The sequence below is a fragment of the Diadema antillarum genome, unplaced genomic scaffold, assembly GCF_040938485.1.
Source record: "Diadema antillarum isolate AM-2024a unplaced genomic scaffold, OU_Dant_1.0 scf00000053, whole genome shotgun sequence".
NCBI lineage: Eukaryota > Metazoa > Echinodermata > Echinoidea > Diadematoida > Diadematidae > Diadema > Diadema antillarum.
The window spans coordinates 2591372-2614320 of record NW_027270942.1 but is presented as its reverse complement, the minus strand read 5'-3'; the positions used below and the strand labels follow the sequence as shown (position 1 = coordinate 2614320).

At 38.7% G+C, this 22949-nt stretch overlaps 1 protein-coding gene across 1 annotated transcript in view; it reads left to right on the top strand.

Annotated features, from left to right (window-relative positions):
• Window positions 1–22949, top strand: part of LOC139715713 (rab11 family-interacting protein 4-like) — a 74509-nt gene that overhangs the window by 5318 nt on the left and 46242 nt on the right. Inside the window, exons 2-3 of the mRNA XM_071627265.1 lie at window positions 4646–4748; window positions 9164–9255. Of these exons, the coding sequence (XP_071483366.1) occupies window positions 4646–4748; window positions 9164–9255 (195 nt within the window). The remainder of the gene's footprint in view (window positions 1–4645; window positions 4749–9163; window positions 9256–22949) is intronic.

The window sequence follows — 22949 nt, the reverse complement described above, 5'->3', positions numbered from 1 at the left end:
GCTACAAATCAATGAAGGTATATTGGTAACATTTTCTTTTGGTCACCCATCACCTTTTTTTTGGGGGGGGGGGAATGAAATGTTTTGCCCCCTTCACCCCATATTTTATAGAATCCTTAGTTCAATATTCAAGAAAAGATTAGTTTGTGGAAATCAGTGGGTTCACTGTGGTCAGTCAAGTTGGTTAATGAAGCAAGTGTGCTGATCTAATAATAATCAATTTCATCTAAGTATTCACATCAATTTTCATTCATTCATTTATTTTTTCCATTTCCAACAGAAACATATATATATTACCCAAATTGAATACATGAATTGCATCACAATACATAATAAAAGATAAGTTTGCAGAATATTTTAAGTATACAGAAATGCTGGGAATGGAGAGGAATCCCTAATAAATTGTTTCAGGCATTGTGATAAAAATGGAGACTGTCGGTAGGATGACAAACACAGATCCGTTGTTGTACGATGTTATGGTGAAAATTAATTCTAATTTGATTTCTCAATGTGTATGTTTGAACACACACACAGGATGTTAATGTTTATACACCTATATTCTCATGCTCTACCACTTTCCAAGAGATGAAGCCATAATATGAGGATTTGACGTACTCAGGTTATTGAATGTGATGCAGTTTATAATGTGAAGTTGCAAAGTAGATCAGATGACAGTCTGAGAGCTAGTCATGATTTGGAACATCAGATTTCCTTAATTTGTATTCTGTCACTTAGAAAGGTGGATATCACTATGTTTTTACTCCAAGATGATAAAGCTTATTACAAACCTCTTATAATCAGATACTTGTACAGTGTGTTGCAAGTCTGTGGTGAGAGTTTCCTTTGCATAGCATACATTTTTGTCACCTCAAGCTTCAAGCTGTATAATGCTAACTGCCAAATTATTGATTGATTGCGACAAACAAAAATCTGGTTCAGTTGTGAACACCTTATGAGTTTTGCTTCAATGCACATTGTGAAAGCTTAGGTGTGTGTGTGTGTGTGTGTGTGAGTGCACACCACTTCAAACAAAATGGCAGTACGACCATGAGCAGTGCAAAATCACCCTCTGCCCGTCATGAACATAACTGTCGCAGAGCATCAAGTGTATGCTGTAGCCATGACGTCATTGTATGCATAATTTGATAATCTGTCAATGCCATAGGAGAATGTGGTATGACACTGGGTATGCACACATTTGATTTTACAGCTATGTACTACAATATCATACTTCAACTTGCATTAGTGGATGGCATCCTACAGTTTTTATGCCTCCGCCACGAAGTAGTGCTGGAGGCATTATTGCTTTATGTTTTTCTTTCTGTATGTGGCATCAATGAATCCAAATCATATATTGAAGAAGTTATGTTGAACATTAGCTCACAATATGATCACAACATATACCATGGCAACAGCTTTAAATCCCTTTAAGCTGACTTGCTGTTGCCATCTTTGTTCTGAGCTGTACTAGATATTAACTGTAAGTTTAACTATGGATGTTTTATAGAATTGCTTGAAAGGCTTTTCGTCACATATGTGTAATTAAGTAAATGTACTATAAAAAATTTTGAATTTAATTTAAATCTAATTTTGAATTGAATGTCATGCTGTATGAACCTTTATAGAACCACCAAAGACATCCTCTGTACCTTTTCATAATGTTTTTTTTTCACTTGTATTATTATTATTATTATTATTACTATTACTATTACTATTATTTATAGTGCGCTTTTCCCACAAGGCCCAAAGCGCTTACAATCAATTCAAAACATATACAACAGTATGTAAAATAATGGATAAATGTTACAGCTACGAACTAGTTGCTACTGAAAAGATGTGTTTTCAAGGCTTTTTATACTACTAATGTTACCTTTGAAAATGATCACATGACTTCGCAAGTGTGATATGTTGTATGTGAATATACAGTAAATTGGAGGTTTATATTATGTAATAGTACAATGCATGGACTACACCACAAATATTCTTTTCATGCTACAGAAAAGAAACACTAGGTATCAATACTACACTTGATATGTCTGATGCCATGTTTCAGTAAGTGATTGAGAATAGAATAGTTGAATAACTTTTTTTTTTCTGTAATGCTGTACATCATTTCGTTTGCAATTTAGAAAGGAAAATCAAATCTTAGTACAGTATTTTGCCAAGAGAAGTAGTATACAATTTGTACTATTGTAGAACTTTATAACCAAGGAGTTACTACTCCTTGTTATAACCTATACCCAGCATTCACAAATGCAATTTTTTTGCATCACTGTGATGCATTGCATGCTGGGTAACAAACGTTTTCTTCTTGTTTTTGTTCTCTTTCTGGTAATCTCTCTCCCTCTCTCTCTCTCTCTCACTTTCTCTCTGTTTCTTTCTCTCTCTCCACCTGACTTATATTTGTCTATTTCAATTATATCTCTCTGCTCTGGCATGAATTTTTTTATGCACTTTCTAATATGTTGTGCCATTCACATCTCTTCCCAACCCACAAACTATATGATATCTTCTTATCTCACTTTATATGACATTCCTGGTGGGTGGCACTGGTATTAGCATCATTAAAATATTCTGTTAGGCCCTCCCCCCCCCCCAAAAAAAAAAAGTTGTTTGTTTGCCCTTAATTGTCAAAACCCATGAGGGTTGATAGGTCGGTGTTTTTTGTTTTGTTTTTTTGATACCAGGTCCACATTCTTTCGCCGTTTGGCGGATCGCACTGCATTAACACCTCCAGTGCATTTGCGGCGTGATTCGTTTCTAGCAATTCTTCGATTTTGAGTTCTACGTGTATTTTGAACAGAATATGGTGCAAATTTAGTACACTTAACACTACAAGCTATTCGTTCAAACTAACGTCTTGCCGGGACCCGGTGGGCGAGGCTAAAACACTAACTGACAAACACTTATAACGGTCTTCTTTGTTGAATTTAGCAAACAGCTCCAAAAAGTACCTTCCCGTGAGATGCTGGCACCAACCTCCACACAGTTTTGCTGCCATGACAGCTGGTTACGGATATTGCAAAAGTAGCCATCTTGGCAGTCGCGCTGCACTGGCGTGGGTAGTCCTGCGCATACATGCATTGATTGGATTTCGTGAGTGTTCGTGCACACACGTGAGCCAAAAAGCTAGCTAGCAGCAGTGCATGCTGTAGCCTGCGGCCCCGCGCAGCTTTAATACGCTTACGAAGAACAACACGATTTACGACGGGTCGAGGTGATGAAAAAACATTTTTAGACTTTTTTCACTCTTTCTTCAGCTTAAAATGGATAATTTTGGGTTTAAAACTGTTCATAAATTTGTAGAAAATGGAAAAAATTAAACTTGAAAGAGTAAAAAAAAAAAATTTAAATGCGACCCGAGATTTCTGTGATTTTCGATGGGTCTGTTTATATCTGTTTATATTCACCTGTCTATCCATCTATCTATCTATCTATCTGTCATTCTGTTTATGCACGTAATACATCTGTCTATCCATCTGTCTATGCATCTATCAATTTAATTTGTAAATCCATCTATATATCTGTGTTGTATATATATCTGTCTATCTGTCAACCAATCAGTCCATCTATCTATCTATCTATCTGTCCATCTGTCTATTCATCTATCTATCTATCTATCTATCTATCTATCTATTTATCTTCCTACTGTATATGTACAGTACATATGTGACCCTGCACCTCAAAACAAACAAAAAGTCGCCAGACATGAATTTTTAGTTAAGACCATATTCTGAAAGAGCAGACTTTAAGCTTTAAAATAATGTATAACTCAAATCAAATGGACTCTCCTAACCTATCTAAATATTGGAAAGAAAGCACAAACTCAGGAAAAGTGTGAACTGAGAAATAAGGCTCTGAAGTACAGTGTCTATTCAAGCGCTTAATCTTTACCAAACCGTGCTGGCTGTGCGATGAATGGGACAAAAAAAAAAACAGGAAGTAGACTACCAGAGTAACAACAATGAAGGGATTATCAGATTAACCTGAAATTAAGCATGCCTCATTAACACATTCTGTCCATAATTGATACCAACTTTCAAAGCAGTAGCCCTCTCCTTTTAAAAGTTATTAGAGTTGAAAGTGAAGAGTGTGGACAAGGTTTTTCAGAAATGAAAAAGGGATTCTAAAGACACATCTAATCACACTATTCTACCAAGAATGTTCGAGATAAACTGCTAAAAAAACACACTTTCCTGCCCATTTTATGATACCAAATTTTAGCATAATGTAAAAGAAGACCCCCTCTTTCAGAAAGTATGAAAACGTCAAGTTCGGCTAGGTTGACCCATTTAACTTCTTGTCAGTCCTCATGCAAAATCAGTGTGTGCGACTTTATGTTCGTTTTGAGGTGCACGGTCACATATACAAAAGGGTAATCAAACTTTAGAAGGCTATTATTTCATAATTGTCAGATATAGATAGCCCTATGATGGTGTTGAGGAAAGAAGCATTCTTCTTCTTTCCATTGGTACCCAATTGCATTGACAGACAAATATCATGCATGACTGAGCACATCAACTTTAAAGTAAACAATGACAAGTTACACTTTTTCAGGTTTGAGCATTATCATAAAGGAACATTGAATGTCTCACTGAAATATCTGCTTGTGTCTTTTTCTGTCCATCTCCTCTCCTCTCCACAGAGTATACAGGACCTCCTTTCTGCCCTGGATCCCAACAATACAGGCCTGATCAATTTCACAGCATTCTGTCAAGGTGTAGAGTCTGTCATTCTTAGTAGGAAAGGTGAGTTCTAGTACTTCGAAGTGACCAGTATAGTGTCAATTGTTTGCTCCTAGAACTTCCCCTTTCCTTTCATGCTTCTGTTGACATGTGTGAGTTTGGGATCACAGACATTTGTTTCCCCGTTTATCTTGGAAGCCAGTCACAGGTTATTAAGTATAACCAGAGGCTTGGGTCTCCCCTTTATATCTGTCCCCTGGTGTTAAGTCAGCTTTGTATAATCTGCTAGTGACAAGCATCTTTCCGATGGTTTTTAGTCACCTTGGTACAGTATACAGTATAATAAAAGATTAGAAGATTGCAGCAGAGTGATCACATGAAATTTACAGAACGTTTTTTAATGAAAGTCGTGAAATGGCATGTGTATTTAATATTGATGTACAGATGTACATGTACATTTTGTAATCTGTAGCAAATTCAGACAAAAAGCATTGTTGATACATGCAGTTTCATGCAGATGAAATATGAAGATGTCAGTTTTTCTTGCTTATATTTTTGATGATCAGTTTTGAAGAATATGTCTCGTTGCACAAATGAAAAAAAAAATAATCACAAATCTGAAAACTTTTTCATAGCTTCCAAGAATGATAATATGCCATATATAGAAAGCACAGCACACAAACAGTGGATGCTCATTCTGAAAGTGGTGTTGACAGCACTAAGAACTGCCCTTTTTGTAATTAATGTACCAAATTATTGCAAATAATCAGGGTGTTACACAACACAGGCTAGGTAGGCCAATCCAAAATTCAAGGAAGAAAAAGGGTATACTCTAAGCCCATGGCTCCTGAATGGTATCATTTACAAAAAGCTGGTTGAACAGCTCAGCTGCCACTAGCACGCAGTGACTTAATACTGTATGATGTTTGTTACCCAGTGCTCTTACTGTGCCCCACAGCTGACATTGTTGCCATGGTAATTCTCTCCCCCTGCAGTGGTAGATTGATCAAGTACTTAGCAATGAAAAGAACCCTGTTCATTTCATATTTAATACCACCTGCCATGATGGGAGCCCTCTAGGGGTAGGGAAATGAGAATTGTTTGATCAGTCCTATTTCATTTTCATTTGGTGTGTTGTACAAATCACTCACAAATTTAATCAACCCTTTAGCTCCTACACTCACTGTATCCACTCCTGAAAAATTGATTAAACCACTTGCAGCAATGTACTTATTGGAGGGGGTGTGAAAATGTTATGTGTTTCATTGCCTGGGTATATACCGTGGAAGCTAATGCATGGGCTTTATGCGCAATCAATTTGCCCCAATCCCATGCAAAACTATGGTGAAACTTTCTGATTTCCTGGGTAGGGAAAGGTTAACATTGTAAGATATCTCTAGGTGCCTAAAAGGCCCTGTAGCTTGGGGAGCTAAGGTTGACCCAATTCAATCAATCCTCATTCGCTGCCCACAAGGGTATTTTCGAAAACCAGGACTGGTGCAGGCCTGCTAGAATAGGATTGCCCATCAGCGAATATGCACATTGAAGCATAATCATTGGTAACGTTTGACTCCAGTGGAGATGCTTTAACTTTGTGCATGCATACTTAAATGGTTATCGGTGATGAAGCTGTACACAATTCTTAAATATATCCCAAGTTGGGCCAGCCTTCCTATTGCGTGGTATCCCCATGATACCAGGGGTCCATTTCATGAAAGTCATGTGAGAGACTTTTCGCTCATAAGACAAGCTTCTATTCAGAGACTTCATGAAATGGATTTTACTTCTCTTTGAAAAATCTCTCATAGCTACATATGAGGGACTTTAGCCATTCTTAGATTTATGTAAAGACTTTTATATTATGATGACTTCATGAAATGGACCCCTGGGGGGTGTTTCATAAAGCTGTTTGTAAAGTTACGAACGACTTACGAGCGACTGGTGATCAGTTCTTGTGCTGAATTATGGAAATTTTGATAGGTATAGCACATCAGAACTGATCACCAGTCGTTCGTAAGTTGTTCGTAACTTCACGAACAGCTTTATGAAACAGGGTTTCAGGGTTTAAAGCACATTTAGGATGTCACAGATGCAAACATGCAGGATGTTGTATGAATTCAGTAAATAGTGTTATTCTTACTCTGTCAGATGACTAGCATGCACCAATGACCAGTCAATGGGTTGTTTGTTTGTTTTTTCTAGATAGATACATAAGGGCCATCATTCATTTTTCCATACAGTTCTACATTTCTTCTGTTATAGTATGTTGAGATGATGCTATGATATTATGTAATAATACATTTGCATGTGTTAGTGAGACCAGGGCCCCATTTCATAAAAGATGTTAGGATACAAATGTAGCAACTCTTGCTAGAATGACAATTTCCATAGCAACAGCGGCCAATCAGGAAGCTGGATTTTTGTCATTACCATGATAATCACCAGTGTAGCAAGTTTCTGTCATATCAACTTTTTATGAAATGGGGCCCAGGGAATAGTATGTAATTAATGCATGATTACTGTTGTAGATAAGTGTATGAAATCCCTATCTTTGAAGAGAAATATGTTGCTTGCATAAATTAGTAATCATTTGCCGTGGTATTAGAAGTCGCTATCAGTGATGCAGGTGTTTATCAATCTATTCACTTATTTACACATTGTTGTGTGGAAATGTTGTCAAATCCAAGAGATTTTAGACCATTGCATGATTGCCATTACCTCCGGTAAGAATTCATGTTCGTCTTCATGAGCTGGTATAGCCTGTTTGCTCCACAATCTTCCCTCCACAGATGTAACCTCTGTATAATGGGGTCACTTGCTTCACCTCTATTTTTCCCCCAGGAACTGTAAAGTTCAACCCCGTTAGGGGAATCAATCCATTCTAAGCCAACTGCATTTGGATTGATTCGGAGACGTATGTGAAGATGTGTGGTTGCTCCCTACTCCATTGCTCTCAACTCTGCTTTTATGGCAGACCTTTATGAAGAATTTTCTCAAGAATATGAAAGCAGTGAAGGATTCCAGTTTAATAGTTCCCTGCTCTCTATAAACCTGCAAAGCCTGCCCTTAGTTTTATGCCTTTGCCCCAGGAGAGGTGTCACAGGCTATCTGTGTACAAGTCATCCACCTGCCAGTCACTACCAAATCTCATTTTCACAATAAGAAAAAGAAAATTGTGGAGTTTGCTTGGTACACGACATCCGTGACGCAGGGTGTGCTCGATAAGGTGCTGATGTACTGATTACATGTTGGCACAAGCCTTCAAGCTCACAGTCAATGAACTTAAAATGGCAATTTCAACTGTAACGTCATTTATGAATGTCCTCCGGTAACATAGTTTGATAGGCAGGGTAGAAATGATGGGACAACTTTATACATAAAATGATTGTCTTTCCACTTTTGCCACTTAGATATAAAGGTACTTTGTACCACTACTTCAGCTGAGATTTTTAGTGAGGATGTAAGTTGGTTGACTCTCCAATGACACACATCCATCGCTTTTGTCATGATGCTTTCATTTTGAAATGATTGTAACAGTTTTAATTCTATCATTTACCAAAGGTTTGAAGGTCAGCAGTAGATGCAATACTGTATACACCGAATATTTAGCGAGGTTTTTATTTTTGCAAATTTTGCGAGTCAGGTGCTATTCGTGAAATTAAAGACACACAAAAATATTGACTCTGATCCCGATATGAATGTGACATAAGCATATACATTCCTCCGTTCAGTTCAGTACTCCACGACCACAAATTTAACCACTCGCGAAATTGTCCCGTTTCGCGAAAATTTAGACTCGCTAAGTATATGGTTAGTCACTACCTAAGAAGTGAGAGATGTCGTGTTGTGACTCTTATCTCCTGCATAGTAAAAATAATTTTTGCAGTATCTCAAGTTGTATCTAGTGTCAATCCAAAAAGATATATCGTTGCTGGGGCGACAAGACCTCGTATCTACAAAACGTCAAATGTTGCAGGAGAGGTAAAAAATATATGGCAGCGAAAGCACTATATCAAATGGGATAGCCTTTCCTCTGGCATGCCATGGTGGCTTTAGTTTTGGGGTCAGACAGCTAGGATTTGGACAGGACATCACTCAACTGATTATCTGACCATTAATCCAAAAAAAGTCATTTTCACCAAAATTTCAGATACGAGGTCTTGTCGCCCCAGCGACGATACATATCTGGTGAAGATGCCTGCAGTGTCAACCTATCTTTATCTGTATGAATAATTGGTGAAGGTTAACACTGCTAAGGCTGCTATATTGTTGAGCAAGTCACATGAAATCACAGTGTTCTTTTTCTTCTTCGTCAACTTCTTCTTTTTCTTCTTCTTTTTCTTCTCCTTCTTCTTCTTCTTCTTCTTCTTCTTCTTCGTCTTCTTCTTCTTCTTCTTCTTCTTCTTCTTCTTCTTCTTCTTTTTCTACCGCTTCTTATCCTCTGCCTCCTTATTTCTCTGGCCGGACTTTCCTTCCAGGTGGGGGCCATGGAGTAGAGGTGCCCCCATCGCTGTCGGACGACCCCAGACAGATAACGGTGGCAGACGACGATGACACAAAGAGCAATGGGGTGAGTATCAAAAATGATAGATCCCACTCTCTGACTGATGATCCGTTACGGGGTAAATAGTCGTCCCTTGGAGGGCAGGCTCTAGTATATGTCTGCCACGGTTTGACTTTTCTCACACGAGTCCGCCAAGTGTGAAATAATAGTGGTACCTGTGATGGCAGTGTAAACATTGAGGCAGACACGGTTACAATTGAGTACTTCATTTATTTTTTTCTTTTACCTTGGTCTTGCTCAGTTTTGAAATGTCAGTAGATTTTATGCTTTGTTTTGCCCATGTAGGCACAAACACAAATTTGTCACAAACTGTCATAGTAAATGATATGTGGTTTCCTCATGCTTAGTACCAGCTCTAGGGGTACATTTCTAAATAGGCTAGAAATAAATTGTATAGGATCTCCCAAATCATGCATTAAACTGTGGAGTATAATGGAGTGTGGGAATTCTTATGAATTAACCCCAGATGTAACTGAAAGCACCTCAATATTATAGCACTATCACAAACTGCACTGATATAATGTGAAGAAGTGGCACCGAGGTGAAAGGTGATATTTCATTGGCGTGCATTCTTGAAATTTACTCCATTGATATAGAATGATTTTATATTTATTTGTTAGTTCAGTATAAAGTACTGAATGAATGGTGTATAAATCAAAGGCTTTAATGATGAAGTACCGTATTTCAGAACATTTATTTTGTTTCAGGTCTTTTTTTAAAGAAGTTTTAAAAGATAACAAAGTGCCAAATTTGCTTTAGCACTCACTGGTTATTCAACTTAAGATATTAGCCAACTTGTCAATCTATTAACAAGTGGGTTCAAACTCTATTGCTTTTGTTGTCATCTTTTTTTTTCTATGCATCAGTCAGTTCATTTTCAGTGTGTTATCATTGATCAGATATTTGATTGAAGATTACACATTTTTTTTTCTCTCTTTTTGTTGGTCCTACTCTCAAGACAAAACCCCATATTTGCAGATTAACCCATTATTATCATCCAAGATATCAATAAATGGTGTGATAAATACCGGTCAAGTATCAAATCAATTTGACATTGACAAAGGAGACTGCTCCTTGGATTTATTTTTTCTTTTTTTGTCCTTGTCCAGTTTCCTTTTCTCATAAGAATGGCAGTGTATCTGCAAAGTCTTTATTTTATCATTTGTCTTTATTTTATCATTCTTCTTTTTTTTATACTTGACAAGGCTTGCATGTCATTTTAATCTAGAATTCTGACTTTTAGAATAGATGTGTGGTTACAGACATAATATGACCTTAGTGCATTTCTGCAGCATGTTGGAGCCACTACCTCCTCAGGGTGGAGGTCAAAGGCTATCTTTTGGTTATAAAGATATAAGCTGCTATCAGAGCTGTATTGAATTTCGTTTAAAATGCTGTGGACAGTTTTAAAGGTCTTTAGTGGTAATTCATTGTGCTCTATCATTACAAGCCCCTCACGTACTGCCCATTGTTGAACTAAATCTAGATTTACTATCCAGGTGTGTGCAACATGTTTGCCTCTCTTCTTAGAGATTTTCCTGTGCATCATTGAATATAACTATCTTTTTTTTTATGATTTATCAAAGGAGCTGGGAAGATTACTGTAAAATGGTTTGTTGAACTTATGAAAACCTGTGCAGTGTTTGGAATCTTTTAACCAATTCTCTGCCAGCTACTAAAACTTCCATGATTTTGTACTGGACTGACTTTTGAGCTGCAGTAGGCAATGGATTTAACAACATTTAAGTAAGAATAAGCTAACAAAGTGATGGGAGAGGGAGAGAAATATGGCCAGCCGTAGTGTTGATGTGATTATCAAGTAGCTATGTAGCAAATTGCATTGACAAGACAACTGACCAAGTCTTCAGGTGAAGCAGTACCTGCCACCTCAGAGATGAGAAACATGTTTATGAATGTGTGGTGTTGTGTCTGTGCTGAACTTCACAAGAGTCATCCTCGTGACCTTTTACAGCTTGTTAAACTACAATCGAGCCGCGATTATCGGCAACAATTAAATCGATGCAATGTGTGTTTAGGGCATTCTCCCTGCAGCTTGGTATGTTATCACAGTCTTTAAAAATAGATAATGAAGCGAGCGATATCCACAATCTCTGCCTGAGCGTGTTTTTGGTTTTTGCGGCTCTTCACTTCTGAGAGTCACTTTTGTGGCAGTTGCGCAGTGTGAGGATGAGAGGTAAACCAAGCAGCCAGGTTTGTGGATGCCTGTCGCATTTCTTTATTTTCCACCAGAGATACGGCAGTATAGTTCTTCTTTTCCTCCGAAAATGATACAGCGATTAATATTTGTTTCCCGCTAGCTGACAAGTTCTGCAGAGAGACCTGTCGAATGACGGAACAGTACATTGCACCTACTGTCATCTGGATTGACTTCTCGAACGTCTTGCACTGTGAGGTCTTCATCAAGTATTGACATAACTCTGGATGATGTTTTTGTGGAGGTTTCACATAGTGTGATTTGAGTCCACCACCTTGTTAAAACAGTCAAATGGTTTTGCGGGTAAAAATGCCACATCTGTGTAGGACGTGTGGCATGAACAGCCATGCAGACATGCATTCATTCTGGTTCTAGCGATCTTTGAAGGTTGTTGAGGAATATTCCATGCACTTCAAGAGCCCTTTTCATCATGCTTGTCAACCAAATGAAAAGGGAGTGAAATTTGTGGAAACATTTCAACAGAGTTTTCATTTGCACTGCATGCATATCAGTGCAATATACTGCTTGATAGATAAAACACACCTCTTATGGCAAAAGAAATTTTAGGAAACCATAATTGTTTTGCAGCTGTGCTTGACTATACTGATGATGTGATGTATAGAGTCAGCATAGAAAGAAAGACCTCACCAGTATAATACTCTCATGAAGAATTATTGCACAGTGTCTTTTCTTTTTTTTTTTATTCAAATAATTCTCTGAATAATTAAACTGCGGTCAAAATCCATAATCCCCAAAAGTCAGGCATAACATTTTCAAGAGTGTCAGAAACTGAAGAACGATTACAACTGTGGGTGCCATGTTGGATATTTCAAAGCCATCCGCATCCCTCATGATTCCACTGTTTCTTACGTGCTTTGTGAGCGAGCTTCCAGAACTCCTGCCATTGAAATCGTGTCGAGATTTGCTCTTTAGAGCCGCTGATGCTACGGCAAGCGTGGCATGGAAATTGCTAGGAGCGTGGCTTTTCATGGGTTTCTTCATTTATGCCGTATTATGTGAGACAGAGGTAAGTGATACATTGAAGGTCGATTGCTAGAGTTAGAGTTGGAGTGTACTTCTTCCTTTAATCATCAAACATGTAAATTTAGCACTATTTCATGATCTTGTAAAAGTAGTACCATATTTGCAAGTAAGGTCTGAACATAATTATTTCAAGCCAAATATTTTCTTTGCAGACATTAAGTGATGGATTCTGTTCATGGCCAAACTACAAGAATCGCACCATTTTCATTTATGCAGAAATGTGTTGGGACAGTGAGTTGCATATAGCCTTTTGAATCATGCATTCTAATTTTGATTGTACATTTTCAGTGTGGTACAGTATATCAACAGTCTTGCTAGTCAGGGCAAACACAAAATACATGCAAACATACTTGTTCAAAAAATACTTAAAGCAAAATGTAACTGTTTCCTTCCGTGAAGTTCTTTTTTTCTTTTCCTCATCTTGTTTTTACATAGAATTTTATGTTGTGACCATTAAAAATTTACTGTGGTACAGCTCTTTCTGGCAGTGGATAATCATCCAAATTCGATAGTTTATGCATTTCATTCATGGTACTTACGTACTTGTTTCTACAATTAGACAAAGTGAACGTGACAGTACATTTTTAATTAATTCAGAGATTACTTCCTGTATTCCCATTTTTGTTCAAAGTTTATCAGTTTGTTTGTTTGTATATTTTTTTCTCTCTTTTTTGTTGCAATGCTAAAGGGTTGAAATTTGTTGAAATCAACTCAACCTCAGTATATGGTCAGAGAGGAAATTACTGTCATGGGAATTACTCAGTTTATTTGACATTCCAAATGTGTCAACTCGCTGTAATGTGTTTGTTTGTTCAGGTTTTTGTGACGTTCTGTCACTACTGTGCAATTACCTTGTAAAACCACAGCAGTCTGTAGATGTGAGTACCACACTGGAGTGCTGGCACTCTCCCATCAAGCTTCTAATATGCCTGTTATGCAGTGTAACGCATTGTTGCACTAATAGCAATTTATGGTCACGATAATCATCTATTCAAGAAGTCAAACGTGATCTAAATAATTCTGGTTGTACATGAAAGTAGTGCAAGGAGGCAAAAGTAATAAATAAACTCAAATTTGCTGCCAAACCAAGGAACATTATGATAGACTTATATATTTTCGTGAGGTAGATAATTAGTATTTGGATGTCATACCCGCATACAGTCCTTCAGTGTTTGTACTTTTGTTTTTGATTTTCTAGTGGGAGGGATGGGGAGTGTGGATTTCAGGACTATCACATGATATCCTCGGTTGGTTTTAACTGTCAGGTGCCTTGTTGTAAACTTCCTATCTCAAATAACATTCTCAGCTGGTGGGGAAGGGGAAAGAAAGAGGGGGGAGGGACAGAAAAACTGGGGTTCCTGGTGTCAACAGGGTACACTGGAATGCCAGTGTCACGTGCGCCGTGGATGGAAGGAGGGCGACTTTCGTTCCAGCTCTGTCGCTACTTCCAGGGCCTGGATGCATGTGATTAGGTCCTCCTCAGATTCCAGACAGACTTAATATGAGCCCATCTGGCATCACAGATGCATCGCAAAGCATACTGGAGCAATGTCGCCTTTGACATTTGTCATTTCATCAAGGTGGTCACAGAATCGTTCACGTTCGTGTATACGACTTCAGCATAAAAGTCGTGCCTGTTTGGATGGTTGGGACGTGGTACAATAACACCCTTTGACGATGCCAGTGCTCTGCTGATTATTAATCAACCTGTGATGGTAATTCAGTGGTCCAGCCTGGACAGCTCTTCCTCTGTAGCTATCGTGTTCTTTACTCTCCTACCGCTAATGATCGCATCGTCACGGCAAGCGGAGGATGGCCTACAGTCACATGACACCTCATGTAAGTCCGAAGCATGCTTAGAACGTCCTTGACTCCGCCGCATGATGAGACATCTCATTGCATTTGAATTTGTGGAATTTGGATTCTGGTAGCATCTTTTTCTTCATCATCCTCTTTTTTCTTTTTCTTTTTCTTCTTAGGGGTTGGGGCGACAGAGTAAAATTCCTGACAGTAAAGCTAAGAAGCTACAAACTCTGAAAACATAATTGGTATGTTTAAAAAGAAAAAATGATATATCTTTAACTCCTTGCTGTCTAAATTTCAAGTGTTAAGAATACTTTAGAGCTGACAACTGACCTTTTTGCTTTTGAACTGACATCATGATTCAAAATGATACAGAATGATTGTAGCCCTCTCTCCATTGCATTGTTTGACTTCGCATCATCAGATTTGTGAAAGATAGGTTTTTGGGAACACCATGTGCATGTAGTCCTTGGAAGGACTGTTGTTTGGCGAAAGAAGACACTAAAAAGAGAAGAGTGAAGACGCCCTCAGAAGGGAAGTGATATAGGGAGTTTGTAAAGATGGCAAATAGTGATGGTCGAAGGGCAGTGGTGAGCCAGAGTTAAGGTTGCACTGAGGGAGGATGGGGGACAGGGACAATTGTAAGGGAGAATAGGGTGAGAATCAGGTTAAGGGTTTGGAAATCAGTGGGGAGAGGAAGATGGACCAGAAAATCATGGGAAAAGATGGAGCTAAGTGATGAAGATACTATGCAAGTGTAATTTCCGAACGATGTTATTGTTTATCAACTTTGTTCTCGTGCTTTGTTTCTTTAAACTTTCAAACAACACGTAATCATCTGACTTGCAGGGATGTAGTAAACCAGGGTTTGGTTTCCACTAGTAAGATGATTATATAGCATACAAGATTTGACTTGTGAAATCCATGGCTAATAACATCTGACCTTTCTCTGCCGGTCTTCCTTTACCTCATTACCTCTTGCAAATTTGTCGTTTTGATTCATTGCCCTACTTTTTCTGAATCTTGACTGGCCTGGCAAGTTTATTCCAGCCATTTTGGGGGCTTTTTTCTGACACAAATTACATCAGCCCTTTGTGTTTGATACAGAGTTGATAAAATTTGATTTGTAGAGACGAACTGAAAGCATCACGAACTTCTTTGATAAATGCAGCCGGACAAGGCACATTTCCGTTGAGGGATTATTCAAGGAAGTTAATACGATACCTGTCAGAAGCTATCTAATTGATTTTTTTTTAGTGCAGCAAGACACCAGCTGTAAACCAAAAAGGCCATATTACAATATGCTGTGTATGCATCACGCTGTGGAAGAAAGTTTTCTACAAATCTAGATGAGTTCCTTTGCAAAAATTTATGCAAGCTTGTATGACAAAAAAAAGGAGAAATGAGCATGAAATGTCACCTGATGGTTGATCATTATGACATCAAACAAACATATGCCCCAAATGCTTTATAATGTTTGACTTTAAGTGCAGAGAAGAATGTGAAAGTTTGTATTAAATTAATATTTGAAAATCAGCTAATTAGCCAATATTTTGATCTATAAGGATGTCTTGTATAAAGCACAATGCCCCACAGATTAAATTTGTAGAGGGAAACAAATTGAAGAAACTCACACCTGAACCTTCACCCCTCTGAATATTATATCTTTCTGTCAAAGAACTTGTTTGTAAACATGTATAGGTATATGTATTTCATACTCAAACATTTTTTTTTTCCTATGAAGATAGCAAGCTATTAAACTTAAATTCAGTTTCTCCTTATCATGTTTCTCAAATCATATGCCCAGTCAGTGATGTGGAAGTGCTTTAACTTTGAACAGTTTAACCTCTAAAACAGTATTAATGGACTGGAGGATTAATAGCTTGACCTTGTGTACACTTTCAATGTCGTACATGCCCACATCTGCATGTTCAGACTGTGTGTAAACGTAATCTAGAGTTGTGCATTTGAATGACAGCTATTAATTGAGTTCATGAAATAGCTTATGTCACGTCATGTACAGCTTTTGAGTCATCTTGGGGGGGGGGGGGGGGCTCCATGACTATAGATACAATGATACCCTTTCTTACAGGTGGTTGCAAAGAAGCTGCAGTGTAAGTGTGAAACGTGTAGGTTTGAAACGATCCCACGAGGTCATCAATTATCAATTTGCTGCCTCCCTGTCTGACACAGTGAGACAAAAAGATTTGAATTCATTCCGTCTGCTGCACTTTATCGAGTGGTGCTAGCCAACAGAAATTATGTAAATCTCACTGTGACATTTGAAAAAATATCGATACTGGTGGCAGAAAGCTTCTCCACTTTGAAAAGTCAGTAATATGATGTCTGCTTCTGCAGTTACTCAAATCACAGAATTTCCCTCTTTCAGCTCTCAGGGTGTTTTTGTACTCACTGACTTTAATTCAAGAGAGAATGAAGTATAGTCAATGAAGGGAAAGGCCAGGCTTTCCTGTCCTCAGAAAGCATCAGTTGAAGTTTGATATAGTTTCTGCTAGGTTCTTGCATAATCCTCATAAAAGTCCAGTGGATAGCCATAGTAGAATAAAGATCATGATATTCTGATCATTTTTGAAGAACTACAATGTATCCTTTTAGCCCTTTATAGATCAAGGTATACAGGAACCAAGTAGTATGTGTTAATAATATTTAGTTCCTTTTTTTATCTTCATCAAGTTGAAAAATTTGTCTTTTTATAAGCAGATATTTTCTTGTACCTTTAAATTTAGCATGCGTAATATCTGCATCCCTTTTATTTTTTGTAACCCTTAATGTGTGTGTGTTTGTTTGTTGGTTTTGTTTCATTTTATTTTTTTGCTTTAAATACATTTTGGTTTGTTTGCTGTTGTTTATATTAATTTTTTTTTATACTTTCCATCAGTGGCAGTCAAGGAGAAGTTGAAAACATATAGATCCCACATATATTAATGAGGTCAGAGAAGTTTACAGCTGCATACATCCTTCTTATTTCCAACTTTTTTTTTTTATTTTTCAAGTCTTCAAAGGCTATAAATAGTATTGGTTTGACATCATGAAATGGGGATTTAGGCAGTCACAGCACTTAACTTTAAATGTTGCATGCACCTGAGACAAGCTAAGCTAAGCTTACAAATCACTTTTCAAAGAGGATTAATGATGAGACGGCCTTTTTTTCCCTGTTTGTGTTTTCTTTTTTGGTAAAGCCAGTTCAGGAAACACCAGTGTGTTTTTTTCCCCCAAGAATGAATCACGCTCCACCTACACAAATTTGATCAAACTGCCAGGCCTTGTGGGGATTTCTGATCTTAGACTAGAGTGAGGTAAGGTAGAAAATGAAAAAGTAGAAGAGAAAGAAAGGGACAGACAGAGATGGAGACAAAGAGAGAGGGAGAGAGGGAGAGAGAGCAAAGGGAGTTTTTAGACTCATTATAGTCTGAAGTCCATTGTGATAGTCACTCCCCAAGTACAATGAACATGTCTGACAATACTTCAGGGGGATTCTTTATAGAATGTTAACTGAAAACAGTCAGGACAGTGTACACCCCCCCCCCCCCCCATGTGCCCATGCCTGAACGCCTCAGTGATTATTATCCCCGTGGATCAAAGGTCTCTATTGGAGATGACAAGATAAAGACAGCATTATGCTAATGAGGCCGACATGGATCTATGATTAGAAACCTGGGACTCTGCTCCTAATTGTGTGCCTGTTGTTTGATCCTTTTTTGAATTTGTATATTGTGCTGATGTTTTATAGGACATCAGCGAAAACTCGTTCCCCCCCCCCCCCCTTTCATGCTCAATTTCCTTGCTACACTTACATATAGAACTATTGGGTCACCTTTGGTTTGACAAGGGGGTGTTTTCTCCAACGGTGTGATGTCATAACAAGACAAACTGATTTTCCCCCCACAACACAGCTGGACGAGCAGTGCAGCGTAACGTACATGTGTGTGCATGTGTGTGTACTCGGCATTGTGTAAATTGGTACACACGCAACTGGCGCTTATATGCTGCACTTGTGTTCTGCTAACAGGAACAAAAACTGACTAACTGTGTGCAAAAAAAAACCTGTCTTGAATGCCAGCATGTTTACCAGGATCTATTGCCGTGAGTAAAGAGAGGAGCCTGTAGCTTCAGGCAGTGCCAAGCAGGAGAACGCAGAACTCAGAACGTAGGCGAACTGTGGACCCAGGGGAAGGAACCACTTTACTGTGGCACTGGCTGCTATAAAAACTCCAGCAAAAAACAGATGGTCCCTGCGCACTTGTTGCATCAATCACATCACTCTGATTGGCCCAGTGCTGAGTCCGTCAGTCTCCCACGATCTACCTCCCTCCCCCTCTATCTGACTCTCATCCACTTTATACCCTATCAAGTTCACGGACACAGTAACAAGACTTGCAAGTGGAGTGCGGCTACCACCACTCTTGGTGAAGCTTTGGTTAAAGATTTCTGAAGGGGATCCTGTGTGGCTATGCTTACAGCGTTGTCTTCATGTCAGCTCTAAAGGGAAACTCGCCAAGTAAATCTGGAATGTGGAACAGAGTCTGTTTTTCTGGTAGAGAGGGCTGTTGAGTTCCATGGAAGAAAGTGACCAAAAGTAGGCGGAGCTATCATTGTTGTGATTTCAAAAAAACACACACGAAATGAGGATAAAGCCAGGAGGCGCATATCCTAGAATTTCAAAAGAGGAAGTTATCAGGAGTGAGTTTCCTGTCATTTGTGGTCACTGTCAGTGGGTGGTTGTGTGGTGACTACCCTTTCATTGCCAGCTTGGCAAAGCATTTGTTTAGCATCAATATTTCTGCCTTTTTAGGGGTCAAAGTCTTCTTCGCAGTCATTTAAGTTGCGTCACATGCGTGTGTATTCAGTTCCCCCATTTCCTGCGTCTGGCGAGCGAACTGCGACGTAATCAAAACTCTCTCCGTCTCATTCACTCTCGGTGGATTGGTAGACAGCCTCGGCAGGACGTTTGCCACGGCCAATGTTGGATTTTTATAGCCTGTAGGGAGGAAGCGAAACTGTTCCGCTTTGCTGATGATAGGAGTGTGTGTATATTGTTATCAGCTTTGGAAGAGCCGGGTGATTATTGTTTATTACGGAGACACCGAATATCAACTTCGCTTGACCGAGCCAATTATGTGTTTTGCAGTGGACCAATGATCACACCTACCGCAAGATTACGATAAAAATGTCACAGGTTTGTATTGGTGATATACATGTAGGCTGAAATCCACAAAGGTAGTTTGAATTAAGTCTTTGGATTAAATCCAAATTTTGATTGCGTAAATGTGTGTGAAACATCACATACACCAACAATATATAGGCTTACATCCAATAACGACTGCTTGCTTTCACTTTATTTTGCAAGGTACAATGTACAACTACCGTATTTCATACAGTATACCTGTTGTCATCAATTGCCTGAATTAAAACCATGGATTTGATGTGTACTACTACCCTTGTGAATCTTGGACCATGTTTTTCATAAATATCTATTTTGTACCACTTAACTTTGTGTGTGTATGTTGGGCAGACATACAGTATTCAGAATAAAGTATGTAATGACATGAAAAGATATAGAAACTGTACTCTGTAATGAAATCAAATACTAGTTTTTAAAATCACATGCTTTTTCCTTTGCCAAGTGTTTGCATGGTTGTGTGGAATGTCATTTAAAGGGAATTTATAGACATAATATATATCATATATATATGTGATTTTTTTTTCTTCATACTCTCTGACTGGCAGCACACTGCTACATTGTATGTCATAAACTTCAAACTGATCATGCGTAATGCTATGCATGACAGGGCAGATCATGCTACTGCAGGTACTGGTCCCCATAGTTTCTGTGCAGGCTTTATTATGCAATCTTTTGGCAACAAAATCCTCTTTGTGTTGTCCCATCCATGCTTATCTCTGTGTGTGCTGTTGGAAGCTTGGTACCGTAATCAGGGCATAGTAAATTGCAGTTTCACCTATTTATCTGCCTATTCGACATCACCAGCAAGTCAGCAATGTATTATTCGCATTGGTTTTCCAATTGAAAATCTGCTGAAATATGTTGTTATGTAGGACCTATATGCCCCAATTGATTCACATTGAGCACATACAATGATTAATTCAGCTCCAGAGGTGCCAAGTTTAAAAAACTTTTATGAGTGAGATTTTCATGACTCGACGTTTCGGCGCCCGCGAATAGGTGCGGGCGAATGAGGAGGGTGCAACCCTCCCATGATAGAGAGCTTTTTTGAATTATTAGCTCTTGATGATGCGATCTGGTGCATACTTAAGTGACTGTTTTTTACTAATTTTGAAAGACAAGAGGGAAATATACCTTCAATTGCAACTATCACTTGAATCCTTTGAGCTGTGCTCCTTATTTTTGGCCCAAATTGCAGACTTCACCCTATGCGTGAGAAAAATGGGTGTCCTGCGTGAGCTGGTGAGACAGGCCCTAAATGCTTGAGTCTCACGCAGAATGTGTGAGACTTGGTAGCTCTGCAGCTCTTGAAAACTGCTTTATACCAGGTGTACACTGTGTGTATAACTGCTACCATACTGGGACACACACTACCATACTGGGACAATCATCAAGCTGTCAGAAATTGTGCTGTGTACAAAGAACATGACAGATATTGACTCTACTCAACCCAATGTTTGCTTTGAATGGCCTTTAATTCCCTATCTGGCTTTGGCAACAGCATTCATTATTTGCGTATTATGTGATCAGGGTTTTTGCTGTACCCCCAAGGGTAAAATCTCCCCAAACATTCCCAAACGCACTCACAGGTGTATAGGCCTAATGCAAGGGAGCGTGGAGGGAGAACCCCCCCCCCCCCTTGGATACCGATACTTAATGGTATAAAATCATAGACCACTCTGTTGTTTTCCAAGCATCCTGAAAGATTTCAAGAGCAGAAATCAAAATACAGCAACAGTACTACTTACTGCTTCTCAAAAACTTGGTAGCGAAAAGATATGAAATACCAGACCTTCGATACGTTTACGAGTCAATTATTTATTTTTTAAAGAAGTTCCCTTCATGATAAATTTTCTTTCAGTTTGACTGAGTTTATTCTAAGCTGGCTGATTGTTCCATTCATAGTAGTCTCTATTTGACAATGCTGTTCCCATGGGAAATCAACTTGTCAATTTTTATGCATAGCATCCCAGTCAGGCTAAGTTGCTCAAAGAATGATTTAGTAGCTTTTTATCCCTGCCTAGTTAACAAAAATTTTCTGATACTTGTATTTGAACTTCTAGTTGTTGTTGGTTTTTTTTTCTATTCTTTTGAAAGAGTTTAAATTTGGCTGCTTATTGTCTTTTTGATGGCTTCACAGGCTTTAAAGAGTCTGCTGCACTGTAGACCTATATGTTTTTTTCAAAGGCTGCAATCATCAACTTTTCCTTAATTTAAACACTCTTCAATACCCACTGTCAAAGTGCATTTCTTAACAACTTTCTTGTCGCGTTTCTCAATTTCTTGCCTTAATCAACTCTGTCGTGAGTCAATTTGGAGGCCTTGTCACTGTACACTATGTGCAGCTCCACTGCGCAGTTTGACCCGAGAAGCAGAGATGTGTAGTTGGCAGTGGTTGGTGTGGGCAGGTCCGAGAGTTCTTCAAAATGACTTCATGCATTTATCAACTCTTACAGAAATGCATCTTGTGGTTGAAACGTGTTTGCGATCACACTTATTTAAAATGGCAATTCAGAAATGCGTTTCTAACCCCATAATCCAAACAGCTTTGAATTCATCAACTGCCCAAAACTCGCTGAAAGTTGTTTTGGTACCTTCATTCTGTGCCAGAAGTGAGTATCGTCCAAAGTTTACCAGTTGGTGACCCCCCCCCCCCCCCCCCCCCCCCAAGAAATAAATGCAGTTGCAGAAACGGCCAATATAAATCATACCAGACTGTAGGCTGCTGCTGCTGCTATAGCGGACACAGTCACAGTAGTGGGTAGGTGTATGCGCAATCTCAGGACATACAGTGTTGGAAGTGCTAAGATTAGCAGTGAAGTATCAGTACTTGAGAAAACTTCAATAGAACATTGGTAAGAGTCATTACGCAAATGGGCCAAAGCCATGAAAAGTATCCCCAGAAAAATCGCACACTGGAGTTTGATCTTTCTAATTTTTTGTGTGAAGTTTGCCTGCATGATTTGTGGTGCAACATTCAACAGACAAAGTGTAATTTAAGCTCTTTAGCCATTCCAAGAGTGACTCTGTTTTTCTAAGGATATGAGTTTGCTGGATGAAATGTATGCGTTCTCATGAAGTACCAATGACGCACTTCTCTCAATAAGGAAGCAACCTGCAAGTGAAGTAGATAACATTTCATTGTTGCATGTTTCAAAGAACACTTTCCTGGAAAACCCAAGGCCCCAAGAGAAATTTCTGTAATAGAAACAGCAGCATAAAGGACCAGAGAGGAGACAAACAATTTTAGTATGTCTAGTTTTTTGCCCGATGAGCACTGATTTGTTCCAACATTGCTATTAGGTAACACAGCTACTGTAACTATTGGATTTAGTGTCTTGTTTTTGCGATGTCATCTGAGAAGTTACAGAGCTGTTTTCAAGTGGTACTGTACTTTACGTCTTCTTACCCATTCTTTTTCTCCCAGTGTGTGTA